Source organism: Tursiops truncatus, chromosome 8 (genome assembly GCF_011762595.2).
Source record: "Tursiops truncatus isolate mTurTru1 chromosome 8, mTurTru1.mat.Y, whole genome shotgun sequence".
Lineage (NCBI taxonomy): Eukaryota > Metazoa > Chordata > Mammalia > Artiodactyla > Delphinidae > Tursiops > Tursiops truncatus.
The window spans coordinates 81,217,360-81,236,100 of NC_047041.1; the positions used below are offsets into that span (position 1 = coordinate 81,217,360).

The window sequence follows — 18,741 nt, forward strand, 5'->3', positions numbered from 1 at the left end:
AAACTGAAGGAAAGTGGGAGGAGGAAAGATCAATTCATGTGGTGTTTGGTGGCCACCAGCCATTCCATTTAGTAAATGTAGGATTTTAACATGCAAGTTTGAAAAATATAGTGGCTGAGCCAGAAAACTGTCAGTTTGGGTCAAATTTAGTATTAGGTAGTCAAAGAGTCTTTTTTATTGTCAAATTATATATGTATATATAACTCATATAGATATAAAGTAAATAATACAAAGTTATTTATATATAGAACATATATACTACTTGACCCCACTAAATTTAAGTATAAACTATATATGTACACTCAAATTGTCAGAGTCTATTTATTATCAAATTATATATATTATATAAATATATATATTATATAATTTTAAAAGTATATATAATAATATACACTACTTGACCCCACTAAATTATTTTTCAATAATAGCTAGTATTTTCCTTTTTCTTTTCCTGGAAGAAAATACACCTAAGATAGTTATTTTACTGACATTGCTTTGTCTAGTTCTGTTGTCTTTCTAAGACAGATTTGAGGCACCAAATGCCACCCTGTGTAAAAGGTAGAGGGTATAACTTTTAAAAGAGACTGCATGGAATTATGAAAACAATGACTAATCATCATATAACATCCTGGCAAGCATATGAGTATGTCCGCACAGGCTACCCCAGCGAAACACAGCACAAACTATGATGGGTCTGACAGGAATTCACTGTGTAGAGGTACCAGAGATTGAAGCTTTGTGGATGGTGACAACACAGCGTCTGTGGCTTGAGGACCCTGCTGCCTTCGGATTCGGGCATAATTTGCTCTGACCTCCACCAGTTGCTTTAACTCTGTTAAAAAAAAATATTATTTTGAGAGACAAGTCAATGTATTTATAGAAAATAATTAAAAGTTCAGGATGATGAAAATCTTGAAGATCCTTCAGAAATCCTCGACTCCCACGTCGGCCTCTCTCATTACACACTTGACTTGCTTATCACATCAGATATGTGTTAACATCCTTTGGATTTCTACAGAATGGCAGTTGCTAGAGAGGGCTTCCTTCCAAGCTTTTTATAAAGCCTGAATTGGAAGCTAACCTAGGAGTGGTCTAAAAACTGAACCCACTGAAAAGATGGTAAACACAGCATTGAGAACAGTGTTCAGATTTGATGACAAACAGCATAAAGCACCCTTTTGATTTTGTTGGGGGTTTGTGTGAAAGAAACTATTCTAACAGCATCTGATTTGTTTTGCCAAAACAAATCCATTTTTCAAAGACCCAGTGTGATTCTTTGATGGCTAACTTTCACATGCTAAATGTTTTTACATTATAGCACATAAAATAAGTTTTTATAAGGTGTTTAGTTTTGAAATTCCCAGGCTGCCTTATTTTCTACTACATAGTTAAGCCAGTAGGTCACAGAAAAATTATGAGTAGAATGATTAATTAAATGTCCTTTCACAAGCATAGATATGTTATATATATATGTATATATAATATATATAAATGCTAGTAGCATTTCTCTCTTGTTTTAAAGCATTCTGAGTATTTAGATTTCTACTAAATGATTATTTCTCAATTATTTCAGGAAAAATAATAAAATGACAGCTCATACAATAAAAGAACTTTCTAAAGAGCAACTAAATTAGACTCTCTGCTATCAATCAGATTTTCACCCACCGAAAAGAACTGAGACAACTGGGGAAACCACCAACACTTTCACCATTAAGGTAATATGGGGACCCATTTGCAGAGGAGAAGAAACGACTCTTTCACGTCATAGTAATTCATGTGGTTAAAGAACTGAAGACGCAGAAATGAATGTTTGTCTACATAGCCTTGTCAAAGGTCCACAGAGCTAACAAGGAGGAAAATGGTAAGGAGAGTAATATGTGCGTTTCTAGTTTTCTCTTTTCTCTTTGCAGTTTTTCTTGGTAACAAGCGTGCTTCTGGGAAGGCAGCCTACATATCTCTTCGTGTTTTGGATACCCTTTTGGCTAGGTTGCCTGAAGCATACTTAGCTTTATTTATCAGAAAGGCCTAATGAATACAGTGAGGCCAGGAGGGTGGGGTCCAGGTAACAGAAAGTCATCCCAAGAGTACGAAAGATTAAGCATAAATAATGAAGGGACTGGGCAAGTACCTTCTACTGCGCCACTTATTTGCTTACTATTCAATTACTTCAAGTGTGTTCATATACTCAATTAGATCGAAAACTCTTTCAGCGAAGGAACCCTGGCTTATATTTCTTTTATAGGCTATGTACTTTAGGAACACAGAAAGCTGTCAACTAATACTTATTCATGATAGGAACCCCATCATTGGTGTGTTCTTCTAAGTAATCACATAGTGAGGATCACCAAGAGCTGGAGTGAGGGGTACTGGTGAATGAAGGGACAACAGAATACAAAGAATACAAAGATTGGCACCTCTTCCTTGACGTAAGATGGTGCTGGGGGAATATGTGTGGCATCCTCAGAACAGTGCTAGGCATCCCAGTAAATCCTTGTCTTCCTACTTTTTAGTTTCCGTTCCTATACTTTTATCCTTTCTGGGCTAAGTGTAAAGATATGATTGCAACTTTTTAAAAAGTTTTTGGTTTATATACCTTATATACAACATAGTAATAATAATCCTATGGTGACTTTTAAAAGAGATAATCTAGCATTAGTTATTTTAAGGACCCCAGGTAATTCACTTCTGAATCTTTTAATTTCCTTTAAAATGATATCAGTGTTCTTCAGAATATCCTGAAAATTATGTCATTGCTAATGTATACCTATTCCAGAAAAGGGTTTTAAATTCCTCAGGATAAATAAGATAAAGGACAAGAGTTAGTTTAATAACAAACGTATGTTCTTTTCCATTTCTAACATTTATCAAAGAAAATAATCAAAGGATAGACAAGATAATAAAACAAGCATATATTTACTTATTACTAAAGAAAAAAATCTGTAAACTGTATATTTGCTATTAATGAAACATTAAGTTTTAAATAACTTGCAGAGTGGGAAGTCAAGGAAGCCTCACTTTCCTCAGGGTTCGTGCTAAAGAATGAATACCTTCAAAGGAGGCCCGTTAGAATTTCTACAAATAAAGCCCCTTGGATAAAATTCAAGACTAACAGAACTTGAATTCTTTAGAGCAAACAGTGTCAAAAGTGAGGTTCCAACAAATAAATACTTGAATTTAACTTTAGTAACATGGAGTAGAAAAGCGTGGAGGAGGATAATTATTAAAAATCATCATGATGGGATGTAAAATTCAGTAAACAAGCTCTTTGAAGAAACAAGTGAATGCTTTAATTCTTCAAACACTTGATGGAAAAGAAAACGTCACCCATACCTCTTTGGGTTCTAAAGCCATGCCCTGTGGACACACAGATGACCATGTCTCGCTCTATGTTGTCCCACGAGTGAATTGGCTCTCCGTCAGGGGTGTACAGTGTTCTGGCTGGGTGGGCCAGTTTGAGACGAGAGGAGCAGTCACTCAGCAGCTGAAACACAAAGGGACACACATACTGGGATGTGGAATGTCACACCATAATTACATATTAAAGAATCAACTCCTTTAAGAGAACTATTATCATGATATAAATATTCATTTTACTTGTAATTGTTAGAAAGAGGTACACTGTATAGCACAGGGAACTCTACTCAACACTCTGTAATGACCTATATGGAAAAGAATCTAAAGAAAGAGTGGATATATGCATATGTATAACTGATTCACTTTGCTGTATAGCAGAAAGTAACACAACTTGTAAATCAACTAAACTCCAAAAAAAGTTAAACAAAAAAAAGGAAGAGGTATAGAAGGAGATGAGAAGAAGGGCTTACAAATGTTCCCTAATGTGTTAAACGGTAAGGAACTTCAGTGCTTGTCAGTGGATTTGTCCTTGTAGGTCTCTATTTTTCTATGTAGAAGAGGCCTCTTGCTGTTTAAGAAATGACTAAATATGAAAGACCTTGGCTTGAAGAATCTAGACTTGTTAGAATAGCTCATTTTTTTTTTCAATGAGCAAGAAGCTAGAAGGACAAAAGCACTGACCTGGCTCTGGCCTCTGTATGACTCAGACAAGTCAGGCAACTTCCCTATGAAAGAGTCTCTTTCACTATAAAATCAAATTTTTGGTCTAATACCTCTTTGACTCTATGATTCTATGATCAAAAGTCTTTTTCTTTTCAATTGGTAAATTTAAAAACTATGTTTAGGGGCCTAATTCAATTTCTCTCAATTTTCCTTGAAATATTCATAAAAACACATGTACAGATACGAAGTGTCAAGAGTACTAAACAGATTGGCTAACCTGTCACCAGACCCCTAAGGGTGGTTCTATTAGTCTGAATAAGACTTTAAGACAAAACAATGCAAGCAAGCAGGAGGAAAGTAAGAGGTTTCCACACACCTGCCTGTATGGCTTTTACCTATCATGCAGGTCAAACACCTGCTCTCCCAAAATGAAGGAGCCAGGTCCACATGTGTTCCAACTCACCTTCTATACTTAAAAAAAATTTTTTTAACAGCTTTACTGAGGTTTAATTTACATGCCATAAAATTCATTAATTTCAAGTACGAAACAATCAATGATTTGTAGTAAACTGATAAAGTTGTGCAACCGTCCCACAATACAATTTTAGAACATTCCCATCACCCCAAGAATCTCTCTCATGGCCACTGCAGTCACTTCTGTGACTTCTGCGACTGCAGTACTTCTTTTTATATATCGAATTAGGAGCTACAACTCACAGCAATGCAGGGTGGCAGTGGGCAGAGCTGGGCAAGTAATGGCATCTTGCATTTGGAAAATGAATCAGTAATATGAAGGAAGACATGAAAGAAGTGGTGAGATAATGCAATTCAGAGAGTGAAGTTTTCACTCACTATTGTGAGCAAGAGATGAATGCACTGAATTGAACAGTAATGGAAATTATCCCAGACTACATTCCCATCTGTAGAGTGGGGTAGTTAGAGAAGAGCAGTGGGAGAATGGACTTAAATGCAGTCCTACACCTCTTGCTAAATGACAGCCAGTCAGCAGCCATTTGATTCTGATTCAGGATCTAGGGGTGGATCCTAACAGCTCCCAAGTCAAAATTTAGGAGAACAAAGGAGAACTAATGTCTTCTGTCAAGAGATCTCTCCTTGAAGGAGGAGATATAAATAGAAAAATTAACATCAGCAACTATATGAGGCTTATGAAAATATTCTACGACATAAAAATGGTATCTGTACACAAGGTGAAGATTTAACAAAAAGATTTAGAGCACAAATACATTTTAGAGAGTACCTATATTGTGCTCCCCCCAAATTTGGTAAAATATGACTTCCATAAACACACACACACACACTCCCACACACACACAGAAATGAGATGACAACAGCTCAAAGGAAAGGAGCATTGCTGAGATGCAGGCAGAGATAATGATGGTGATAATGACGATGGTAACAACAATAGCAGTTAAAATTTACTAGCACATTCCTGTGGGCTAGAAACTTTTCTAAAAGTTTCTAAGGACAATCTAATATTTTTTCTGTGGAAACAATTATTATCCCCCTTTTGTTGATGAGAAAAATGGAGAACAAAGACATTAATATCATAACCAAGGTCACACAGCTGGTAAAAGAAGAAACAGAGGTTTAAATTGGGATGAATAGACAGCCGAATGAGAGGTAAGGAAATAAAAGACTCAAGAGCAGAATTACACTCCGTCTTAAAAGCAGGAAAAAGCAGACTCAATTTTGTAGAAAATCAAATCAGTATTAGGGAGGGCTAAGTTGAGAAAATCTCATAGGATACAGAGAAAGGATAAGACAAAATTTATGAGAAAAATGTAAAACATTTGGAATGTCAAGACATCAGATATTAAACCTATACATTATTGGTGTTACTGGAGAAGAATCCAGAATAAATTAAACTTAAGCAATTATTCAAAACACAGAAGAAAACGTTCGTGTTTCAAAGACCCATGTCTTCAGATCAAATAGGATAACCTAGGATAAGGCACAGTTAATGAAAAAAATGACTAGTATTTAAATATAACTGGGCAAAAAGTATGACTTTCAGACATGGGGGGAAAATGCAGTTATGTTTAGACCTGTTTTCTGCAACAATGAATACCAAAAAAAAAAAAGAAAAGAAAGAAAATCTCTGAAGTTTTTAGGGGAAAAGGTTTCAGTATAAGAACTCAGTATCCAGCTAAATTATTACTTAGGTTATAGGAAACAAAAGATATCCTTATGTGTACAAAAACTCAGAAAATATATCACTCAGATACATTTCGGATTATTAAAAAATGAATGAAATTCCATCACCATGGAAAAGTCATAATATAAAGTGACTAATATTAAGCAGTAAGACCACTAGAACATGATACAGCTGTTATAAAAATGGTCAGAAAATAAATGAATTTAAAATTTTAAGGTAAGTCTCCATAGAGAAAAAATAAAGTAAAAATGTAAGACATCACCAAAAAGGGACATGGGCAAGGAAAAGAGAAACCAAAGCATTCAAACTTTCTAGCTATTCATGGGGGAAAAAGATGCTGTTTCTTCTTTTTTTCCATCGTTAGGAATATTTACTTTTATGATTATAATCAATGCAATAAAACAAAAAATCAGAATAAGAGAAACAGTTCTTCTAAAGGAGTAGGCAAAATCATCACCATGTGAACTTTATATGATTTCATTCTTAGAAAATTTATGTAAATTGAATGAGAAATTAATAACAAAAAGAATGCTTAGTAAAGTGGCCAAGCACAAAATAAATTATAAAACATCAGTAGTTTTATGTTGTTCACCAAAAAAAAGTATTTAAAAAAATACAGTGGGGGTAAATTCATCCCAACATCAAACCAACTCAGAATGTCAATTATTTTAAAATGTGAGGCCCTTCCTTATAAAAAATTATAAAATTTTACTGAAGGACAAAAAAAAGATGTATATGTATATAAAACAATGCCAAAGAATTCAATCTGGCTGCAAAGATTGAATATTGTAAAAGGTGTCAATTCTTATGAAAGTAATTAATAGCCTAACATAACTACAGTCAAAACTCCTGTAGGATGATTTTAGGGTGTTGAAATGTAATTCTAAACTTCATCTATAAAAATCAACAGGCAAGGATAATCAAGTAAAGTCTGAAAACAAAGTACAACATTAGGCAACTTCTATCAGATATTAAAATATATTAAAAAGCTATAGTATTCTAAAAGTATTAGATAGCCTAAAAGCAGAAGTTAATAAGAATTTAGTATATTATAAAGTTTGTATTCCAGCTCAATGGGGAGAACAAAAAAGATTATTCAGCAAGTAGGGCTGAGATAATAATTTTAAGCCAATAAATAAAACAGACAAAATAGCTTCACTCAAATTTTACACCAGAACGAAGTTTCACACAGTTTAAAAAGTAAACGGGAAAGACACAATTATAAAAATCTTAAGATGAATCTTTATATGACATAAGGATAGTAAAATACTATTGGAACATGAAAAGCAAAGAACAAACTTTTAAAATATATTAATTTCTGTACCTTAAAAAATCTCCTAGACACAATGGCAAATTGGATCATTGTTACAATAAATCTGACAAAGTTACACATAGTAGGCTTGTTACTTTAAAAAAAGAAGATTCATATCAGTGTGGAAAATACTTCCAGCAGAAAAATAGCAAAGAATTTGTCAGGAATTCACAGATTACTAATAAATGGTAAAACAAAGCAAGTCAAAATCACTTTTACAAATAATTAAAGACATATAAATTAAAGCATGGGTATAACATTCTCTCCTGTCAACCTGCAAATACATGTTTCTAAGTGATGGCAATTAGCATTGTTGATAACTCATGTAAACAGCAGGTAAGTGGGAACTCTCATTCACCACTTGTGGGAGCATTGACTCCTGAAATCGTCCTAGAAAACAAGCTGGCGATAGCTATCAAAATTCTCAAGCGCATTTACATAATTTGACCTAGCAATTCTTCTAGGAATTTATCTGGGGGAAATAATCAGAAAATTAAATAAAGATTTATAGATAGATATGTTCACTGGAGCATGCTTTATGATAGCAAAAAATTAAAAACAATCTAAATGGCAAACAATAGAAAACTGGATGAGTAAGTAATAATCCATCCAGTTGATAGAAGATGATGATGCCATTGAAAATAATGTTTTGTTAAAGAATATTAAATTATGTGGGCAAAAAGTCACAACAGTTTGTTAGGCAAATAACACAGGTTGCAAAATTATATATATATACCATGTGATCTACTATGATCACAATGGCAAACAAATATATAAATAACCATGTAGAAACCATAGGAATATATCTACTAAAATTTTAATAACTGCGGTTATTTGTGGGTGATAGAATTTTCATTTCCTTCTTGGTGCTTTTCCTTTTTCTAATATTAATGCACTGGCTGTATGTTGTTTTATAATTAGAAAACAGAACAAATGTTATTCAAATAATCAAAAAATTCATAGTGATTACAATAGATTCGTATGCTTCATATGGTTTTGCAGTTTTTCTAAATTTTCCATAACAATAGTCACTATCTTAGTCTGCTTGGGCTGCCAAAACAAATACCATTGACTGAGTGGCTTAAACAAAGGAAATTTATTTCTCACCGCTCTGGAGGCTGGCAAGTCAAGATCAAGCTGTGGTTTGATTTGGTTTCTGGTGAGAGCTCCTCCTGGCTTACAGACAGCTAGCTGCCTTCCTCATATGATGGGAGAAGAGAGAGAGATCGCTCTTTTTCTCTTCTTATAAACCCACAAATGTTATCAGGTTAGGGCCCCACCCTTAAGGTCATTTAACCTTAATTGCCTCCTAAAAGCTCTATCCCCAAATACAATCACATTGGGGGTTAGGGCTTTAACATAAGAAATCGGGGGGGTGGGAGGTGGAGACACACAATTCAGCCCATAGCAGTTATATATTTTTCTGCTCCAAGGCAGCCAGAGAGTATGATTAACTGAGTTTCTATTTGGACTGGGAGCAGTGGGGAGCTGTCCTAGAATTGTGTGGATATGTCTCTGGGAGAAATTTCTGTAGTTTGAAAAGATCCTACATAAGGATAATTCTTATACTTTCCCCTACTTTACCACTAAAATGTCACTCGTCTATAGAGATTGTGTTCTGTTTATAATCAGAAAAATAAATATAATTTAATAACGGCATATACCAAATACAAAATATGACTTAAATCTGTAGCTATTTCACTCGGTGTTCACAAAGATCTATTTACATGAGACTCAGTTAATGAGTTTACAAAAATCTTTTAAAAGTAAATTTGAAAACAAAAGGCATTTTCAGTACAATTAGGTTCTAAAATATCTAGTTAGCTTATGACCTTTAATGACATTCTTAATTCTCAGTTTTTCAAATATATCCAAATTTACTCAAGTACCTTCTTTAAAGTGGGTAATATAAATTAAATGTTTGTAATTTTTGCAATAACAAAAACTCATAATAAAAGAACAATGTTCTATACATAATTCTTCACCCACAATCTCTTTTGTGAGCTTTCATGGGCCAGGTCCTCTCAGAGTGGCTCACGTGGGCATCACAGAACTATTTCATATTCCCTGAGGACATGAGGTACTTGCCTCTCCAAATCAAAAAAATCTGTTTCTCATTCTTTCAGCTTCCACTCACGCATTCAGAACTGTGCTTGGCTGTGAGAGAACACATTGCTTTTGAGATTCTGTAGAATCAGAGAGAGGTTGCTGGGATGAGAGGAGACAGATGCTTTAGGACCATAGAAGGAGGGGCCCTGATAGTCATAAATCAGAGAAAGATGATGGCCCTGAAGAAAGAGCCACTAACCCTAGAGAGGGTGTCACCTTGGTGCACTGATGACAGATGAGCCTACACCAGTTGGAGATGAGAGTTTGCTCCAGCCATGTTCAAAGACTGGGTAGGAAGAATGTGGTTCAATCACCCAGAATAGCCACAGCAGTGAACGAAGTTGAGGGAAAGCCTGCATTAGATGGGATTCAAATACCTTCTGGGGGTTTCATTACAGAAAGTAGAGTGAAGCACCTTGAAATGCGTTCTGTTCCTCATTCTTCTGGTAAAAGTACCAACCATTGAAACTCTGAGCTTCTCTGGAATTGGTGTTGTTAGCCAGATTCCCCTAGTAAAATCTGAACCCTACTCTTCCTGTTGTTTATTTGTTTCACACACACAGTCCATTCTCCTGAACTTTTCTTTACAGCCTGAGAGCCTGAAAGGATACATTTCTAACTGATGACAAAGAATCTCATTCAGATCCCTAAAATCAAAATCAAAACAGAAAAAGGAAAAAGGGAAAGAAAGAGATTAGAAAGAACATTTTTTAAATAAAGCAAAAGAAGAAATAATATGCAGAAAACTTTCTAGACATTGCCTAAGTAGCTTTCTACACACAGGCCACATTAGTCTCCCCAAAACATTGGTTTTACTATGCCATGACCTTATTCAGAGACAAACTAGTGGTTCATGCACTCTAGTCTGGGGTAGTGTAATGGACTGAACTGTGTCCTTCCCCAGACTCATAGGCTGAAAAGACACTAGAGCTCTCTCTCCACATGTGCTCAGAGGAAAGGCTCTGAGAGGACACAGTGGTGAGAAGTCAGCCATCTGCCACTCAGAAAAAGAGTCCACATCAGAAGCCAACCCTGCTGGCATCTTGTTCTTGGACTTTCCAGCCTCCAGAAGTGTGAGCAATAAATTTCTGTTGTCTGAGCCACCCAGTCTGTGGTATTTTGTTATAGCAGCCCAAGTAGACTATACAGAGAGTATGTGGTGTCCACCCTATATGCTTTTTTTTTTTTTTTTTTTTTGCGGTACATGGCCCTCTCACCGCTGTGGCCTCTCCTGTTGCGGAGCACAGGCTCTGGACGCGCAGGCCCAGTGCCCATGGCTCACGGGCCCAGCAGCTCCACGGCATGTGGGATCTTCCCGGACCGGGGCACGAACCCGTGTCCCCTGCATCAGCAGGCGGACTCTCAACCACTGTGCCACCAGGGAAGCCTACCCTATATGCTTTTGAACAGTCTCTCCAGTTGTCTGTATCTCTCCCTAATTCTCAGTCCAGGTACCATCTACTCGTATGTTTATGAATTCTAACACCCATACCTCTGTGTGTGATGCCCCTCATGCTTGTTAATGCTTTTTTCTGCCTAAATGTTGAATCTTACCCATTTCTCAAGTTCCATCAGAGCTCCTGGTTGCGTCCTCTGGGGAGCCTTTCTCCTTCACCCCAGGTGGGCCCAGTGTTCCCTCCTCTGAACTACTGAACTTCCTGTATGTACTACTGACCTGACCTTCATCACATGCTGTTAGTATTTCTCCAAGAGGAAGGTCAGCTCCCTTAGCAAATTTTTCTTACAATCTGTGTTCATCATAACCAAATATGGAACACAAAGAAAAACACATAATAAAGAAATACCACTTTTATTAGGCCACCAGTAATAAGACCATCCAATAAACACTTCCAAAAATAAAATCCTTCCAGTCTTTTTCTTTTAGGTTTGTGCATGCATGTATATAGAATCTAACCCTACGTGCTTTATAGTATGCTGCTTTCATTTAGTATATCTTGAACATCTTTATTGACATTCTTTCTAAAGTTGATTTTAATTATGGTAATATTCCATCCTATACACTATAATTCGTTTAACCAACTCCCTATTGATAAGTGTTTACTTCTAATCTATATATGTTATAAATAGCCCCATGATAATTATTCTTACCAAACAAACTTCGCATAAATTCATGAAAATATCCTTGGGATAAGGTTCTAGAAGTGCATTTTCTTATGATTTGTATAGCCACATGGTTCTCCAAAAAGTTTTACTTCCATCGACATGAGAGTGCCCGTTTCTCTATAAACCTAAGTAAAGCTTGCTATATTTTCAAATGTTTTGCCAGTTGGAAGTATGCATTTAATGAGAACATAGATCATGCGTCATTTTATTCCTCCTATTGCTATAGGTTAACCTGTCAATTATACTGCACTATAAAGTTTTCAAACCCTTTTCACACACATAAATTAGGATAATACTTTGCAGCATCTAGCACAGTGCCCTTTATGTACAAAGTTCATAAAAAATTATATGATCATGGAATAATATGTATGGCATGGCTCTTATATGCTACATGAGAGTCACATAAATCAAAAAGTCATTCTTTCACCAGGTATATGTAATTTTTGTAAAAGTTATGGTAAGTTTTTGCTATCCTGAGCCTGACAGGCTATCTTTAGTCCTCGTCCCTGCTCTACTTTTTATTTATTAATCATTTCATATTCCCTCACTAATGTATCAGTTCTAGTTGCAATGGTTATGTGCATCTTAAGACTTAACATCTGCAATACAAACTCTGTGATTTTCAAAGAAACCAGCAAGGAAGAAACATTTCAGGTTTGTTATAGAAACTGTTCTAGGGTGTTCTCTCCTGAAAAAGTTTCACTCATTTTAAAAAATCACTTTCCTTTTTCTTCCCCATGTGTATGAAGTTCCTTTACTTGTATTCCTAGTTTTGAATTTATTGTCTGCATTTTTCTCTCTTCTTTCTCAAATACAGCAAATTGGTTGTCAACTTCTGAGATGCAATTGCTTTCACAGTTCTTATCCAAAGTCCTTGTCAAAGAGAAGTGGTCTCCATCACACTTTGAAATCACCAACCTTCAGGAACACAACTCCTCTGAGGTGCCCCTGCCACTCTGGGTGCCCCCATGAGCCTCCATGAACTCCTCCAGGCCTGCCTGCTGCACTGTCTTGCCTTTCCTTCCATCTCCCACCAACATCTCACCTTTATATGACTTCCTCTTGTCCCAGAAAAAATTATAAAAACATTTCACAAATAATAAAGCCCAACAACTATTATAAGATATCACTGCAACAAATAAGACTTTTAAAAATTCTACCAAAATCCATTTATTAGGTACCTAAAGTTTTCATTTAAAGACTAAGACAAAATGTCAACTTTTAGAATTGTATCATTGATATTGCAAACAATAAATGAACTGTTACTCATCTTTTCTTTAGTCAATGTTTTAATTCTGGAAAGTGGAAAGTTTGCCATAGTTCCAAGAATCTGTGTGACAAGAATATGATAGATTTCCTCTAGTGAATACTGTTGTTTTCCCCACGGGGAACATATCCAGTGAATAATCACTCTTTTGTGAACTAGGTTTAAAATGGAACAGGAAAACTATTTTAAATTATCTTAAAGTTTAGATTTACTCTAAACTTGGGTGCAATGAGTTTAATTGTCATTGTTCTCTGCTGGCCAAGTGTCATATTCTGATGCACACATTATGTCAGACAGCATTGGACTCCACCCTGTGAGGAAAGTATTACTCCCATTTTAGAGATGAGAAAATGAGATTTAGAGAGGTAAAATAATTTGCCTGACCTAACAATCTATAAATGTCAGCGCTGGAATTTGAAAACAGGCCTATAAAACACTCTCCTTTCACACTAGGTTTACCTCTGAAATAGTTCTGCCCCGGGCATAAGTGCCATCTTCAGGTCTGCCTCCATTTAGGTAAATCCACGCTCGTTTTGCATCGGGTTGCTTATACAAGCTGCTCCTCTTGAATGATATACATTTAGGTGCAGTTGGAGAATTTCCCTTGGATTGCAGTTCGTGGACTTCAGAAAGCTGTGCCTGTTAAGAAAAGCCCAGAGAATGCCGTGGTTAGAGAATTGTCTGTTTAGTGTGTATGCGTGTGTGTCTGTGCATGTGTCTGTGTGCGTGTGTGTGTGTGCATGTGCGTGTAGAATATGCTGAAAGAAATATCTTATAATTGTACATCATACGGAAAAAAGATTTAGGAATTACATTACCCTCTCCTATCACTGACTCTTCTGTAAATTCCCCTTGCTTCAATGCATCACTGTAAGCAATAATAATCATTAGAGTAATAATAATAAGGCACTTATTTTGGCAAAGCACTTAACTTTCATTTATAATTTGGAGAAATAAATAGAGATATGTTTTTGGATTTTTGTATGGCGTTTCTCCTACTGAGTGATTTCTCTGCATCTAACAAATGAGTTTTTGATTAGAGTCACAGCATCATTTCCTTTAACCAAGACATGCTTAAGGGAATGTACATGACTATTGTTTAAAGCTTTACTCTCTGTCTTTTAAAATACAGCAGCCACCTTTATATTCTGCCAGATCCCTGCCAGGCAGCTTTTCATCCTACTTCAAGCATGTCCTAGTTCAATGCTTTGCATTCATTCCCTGGTCAGTGATTTATCCTTCTTAGCTTGGCAAGAAGTCATATTTCTAGCGATGTCAATTTCTTTTTTCTAGTAACCTTGACTTGGGCACACGCCTAAGATTTAGATTGAACACATTTCATGATTTGAGAAACCCTATTAAATAAGAACACATCATTTTGATGAAAAACTTCACAAAGCAAAAAGTTTTCCCAGGTCTCTCTATCCCCAATCCTCTCTCAACAGCTGACCTTTCTCTTCTCGTCTTTTTTATGTCTGGCAATCCTGTCTGATTAATCAATTGGATTGAAACTGCTTTTTGAATTCCTCACTTCTGAATGTCTCCATTGAAATTAGTATTTTGCTCCTTCCTCTTTTTACATATTGAGACATACCCTTCGGAGTGATGAGCAATGAAGCCATAAGGCTCAACTTGACTACATTTATTATAATTACCTTTGTACATATCCACTGGGCCTTTTTCTCTTCTTTGCTAAGGTCATAATTTCTGGTCTCCATTCAAACAAAACAGACTTTCATATGAGCTGGCTGTGGCTTAGATAGTTACTCTCCAAATGCCAACTCAATGCTTGGCATATGCTTATGTGGTCATTACTGACCAGATGCCGAGAATATATTAATAGCATAATTTAAAAATTCAATACTGTACTTTTAAAAGCTTATAAAAGAGCCCGAGTCTTTAATGTCTGGAGTCCTAAAGATCATACCTCTGTATGTCTTATAAGGTCCATGAGTTTAATTTCCTCTTGAGTCTGCTTAGTCCAGCCTCCTTCCACTACCACCGGCTGCACAGGGCTTTTGTTGGGAACCATGGTGGCTGGCTGACATGCTGCTACCCGCCGCCCTGGGGAAAGAAGTCTCTGGAAATGTTTCTGATGATAGGCTTTCAGATTTCAAATAAATTGGTTTGGCTTTCTATGCATAAATCATTTCACTTGGGAGCAGAGGGTAAAATACTAAATATATCATAAAAGCAAAGATGCCTAAGGTAATAAGATCTAACAATGTCTCTTCATATGGGAGCTTGAGGCTTTAAATAGCCAGGATATGCATACTCAGTGTACAGATGGAAAAGAAAGATAACACGCTGACTTCCACACTGGCCCCAACCTCTCATCCACGATATGGTTCAGCGGTAATTTAGTCAAATAGAATCCATGACCTATATAGCCCATCATCTCTTCCAGTCATGGAACATATGTTTTGTTCTCTTCACTAATAATAAGCCTTTCCCCCACAATTAGTTTAGCAGCCTGGGGATTAAGTATTTCTAAAATAATATTAACCCAAGAGACAGGAGGCCTTTTTTTTTTTTCTATCTAATAATACCCTGCGAACACGATTAGTTTCTGACACCTCTGCTGTGTCCTCTGGGCTCTTAAGAAGCTGTGGTAAGAGAAAATATTTATCGGAATGGTGTATTCTAAAGAATCACAGGCATACATTAATAAGTGTGGTGATTTGAATTTATGCATTCTTTCAGCTAGACCACTTTAAATCATTATAAAAGAGGTTTAAAGGTCACACTTATTAAATTGTTTTCTTCTTCTGGGTTGAAGATATACTGAGCACTGAGTCTCAGACTGATCTCGAAACTTCTTAAGTACAAATAATGCTTTCTCTTGGATGTTCCTTCTAGAAACCTATGTTGAACATCAGGTATGAGTCAGGCATTGTGCTGGATGGTGCACATACAAAACATGTTCGAGACTAAGTCCTTGCCTCAAAGGCTTACACTTTGGTAAGGAAGGCAAATGTCAAGGAAATGATTACACCAATAACTGATTGTAACTGTGTTGCACCATGGAAGTACAGGGTGTGTAAAAGCATGTAAAACAGGCTGCTGACCTAGTCTGAAGTGTCAGAAAAGGCTTTTTTGAGAAAGTAACACTTAGGTGGATAAAATAATAGAAATGCTGAAATGACGTTAAGTCCTAATTTTGTTGCCAGGAGACTTATAATGTGCAGGTTTTCATACCGTGACTATGAACAAAACATTTTGAAAATAACTCAGCATTTGTAGAGGATAACACATTTGTGCTCTTATAGCTCAAGTTTGTGTAAATAGATCCAGCAATAAAAATAGGTGGCAGAAATGACTTTTCAGGGAAATCAGAACTCTATGTACCTAATAAGCATTCATATGCAATTTATGGTTATGGAGAAAACATAATTGAATTAACAGCCAATGAGTTACAGTGACAATGCCATTAGGCAACATGTTTTGGAGAAGAGCACAGTGGCACCAGAAAAATACATAACAGAAATTTATGCCAAATATAGTTTTCAGCTGACTCTATTCATAATGTACAGACAACATTAATTTATCTGCAAAAATTCTTGTGGATAACATCTCAATAAATATTTTATTTATAATGCATTTTGAACACTAAAATTTTGCTCAACTAAAGACAGTTCTCCAATAGTTTATCATTTACACTGTTAAGAGCCAGGGTTTGAATATAAGAAACAGCAAAAAACACATGCATTATTGTTTTTTGTCAACTTGTTTCTAATGGTCTTCAGAAAATGAAAGCATTTGCACTCTAACTTTTATAAAGGGACATAATATCATCACAAAAGATTTTCATAATAAACTAGCCTTTATGTAGGTAAGAATAACAAATAGAAACAAAACAAAAATGTATTGAATAAATTACTTTTTATTTTCTTATTACATTTTCCATATATTCTGTTTTATTTCACATGTGATTGGTGGGGGAGGGGGGAAGAGAATATCTAACTATTAATGGGGAAAGCTAGAGAACGTGGGTACTTTGCTGTTCTTTCAGACTATAAATCTCACCTGGACAGCTCTCCTCATATCTCTCCTTTATTGGGAGGGTGCCTCCTGGTTCAGCACCATATGTGCCCGAAAGGATTAGTCCACCTCATTTGGGGTTTCAGTTAGCAGATCCATTTAGTTCTCCCACTAAATGAAATGTTCCAGCATTGCCTTTATATGTAACAAAGGTGATACTTTGGCCTGATCTGCCATCCTTCAGTTTTGTTTATCTGTTTTTAAGATCCCAACTGGGAAAATGGACTGCCTTCTCAGGAATCCCTGTTCTAATGTTTAGTGAATATTCATTCTGTACTAAGCATGTAGTAAATATCTGGCATTTGTAACTTAATCATAAAAACCCCACAAAGTTATTACTACAATTTCATTAATATTAGCAATGATCATGCTTACAAATGAAATGTAAAATCAGCTTACCATAGTACTTTGTACACAGTATATGCTCAATAAAAATTCGCTGTATTTACCAATCCTTATAATAATACGATATAATTGATTTGGTCACTGTTCATACCTCCCAAACCTCCTCTTTCATCCAATGCTCAAGAAGCTCACAATCCAGAGGCAGACCTGTGGAGCCCCAATCCTGAGTCGGCCACAATCCAAGGGCCGGAAACCTGATTCCTTTCTGACTTGCCCATCATTCAGCCATGTGGATGACAGGGTCTTGGTGCACTGGCCAGGTGTCAGGCCTGAGCCTCTGAGGTGGGAGAGCCAAGTACAGGACATTAGACCACCAGACACCTCCCGGCCCCACGTAATATCCGTCGCCGAGAGCTCTCCCAGAGATCTCCGTCTCAACGCTAAGACCCAGCTCCACTCAATGACCAGCAAGCTCCAGTGCTGGACACCCCATGGCAAACAACTAGCAAGACAGGAACACAATCCCACCCACTGGCAGAGAGGCTACCTAAAATCATAGTAAGTTCACAGACACCCCAAAACACACCACTGGACGTGGTCCTGCCCACCAGAAAGACAAGATCCATCCTCATCCACCAGAACACAGGCAACAGTCCCCTCTACCAGGAAGCTTACACACCCACTGAACCAAACTTAGCCATGGGGGCAGACACCAAAAACAATGGGAACTATGAACCTGCAGCCTGCGAAGGAGACCCCAAACACCATAAGTTAAGCAAAATGAGAAGACAGAGAAATATGCAGCAGATGAAGAAGCAAAGTAAAAACCCACCAGACCAAACAAATGAAGAGGAAATAGGCAGTCTACCTGAAAAAGAATTCAGAGTAATGATAGTAAAGATGATCCCAAACCTCAGAAATAGAATGGAGAAGATATAAGAAATGTTTAACAAGGACCTAGAAGAACTAAAGAGCAAACAAAAAATGATGAACAACACAATAAATGAAATTAAAAATTCTCTAGAAGGAATCAATAGCAGAATAACTGAGGCAGAAGAATGGATAAGTAACCTGGAAGATAAAATAGTGGAAATAACTACCATTGAGCAGAAAAAAGAGTGAAAAGAAAGGACAGTCTCAGAGACTTCTGGGACAACATTAAATGCACCAACATTTGAATTGTAGGGGTCCCAGAAGAAGAAGAGAAAAAGAAAGGGACTGAGAAAATACTTGAAGAGATTATAGTTGAAAACTTCCCTACTATGGGAAAGGAAAGTGTCAGTCAGGTCCAGGAAGTGCAGAGAGTCCCATACAGGATAAAGCCAAGGAAAAACACCCAAGACACATATT

At 36.4% G+C, this 18,741-nt stretch overlaps 1 protein-coding gene across 1 annotated transcript in view; it reads right to left on the reverse strand.

Moving 5' to 3' along the window:
• Positions 1–683: 683 nt before the first annotated feature.
• Positions 684–18,741, reverse strand: part of DCDC1 (doublecortin domain containing 1) — a 452,054-nt gene continuing 433,996 nt past the window's right edge. The window contains exons 34-37 of the mRNA XM_073809437.1: positions 14,933–15,069; positions 13,465–13,644; positions 3,331–3,481; positions 684–832 (exon numbers count right to left, since the gene is read on the reverse strand). Coding sequence (XP_073665538.1) covers positions 684–832; positions 3,331–3,481; positions 13,465–13,644; positions 14,933–15,069 — 617 coding nt within the window. The remainder of the gene's footprint in view (positions 833–3,330; positions 3,482–13,464; positions 13,645–14,932; positions 15,070–18,741) is intronic.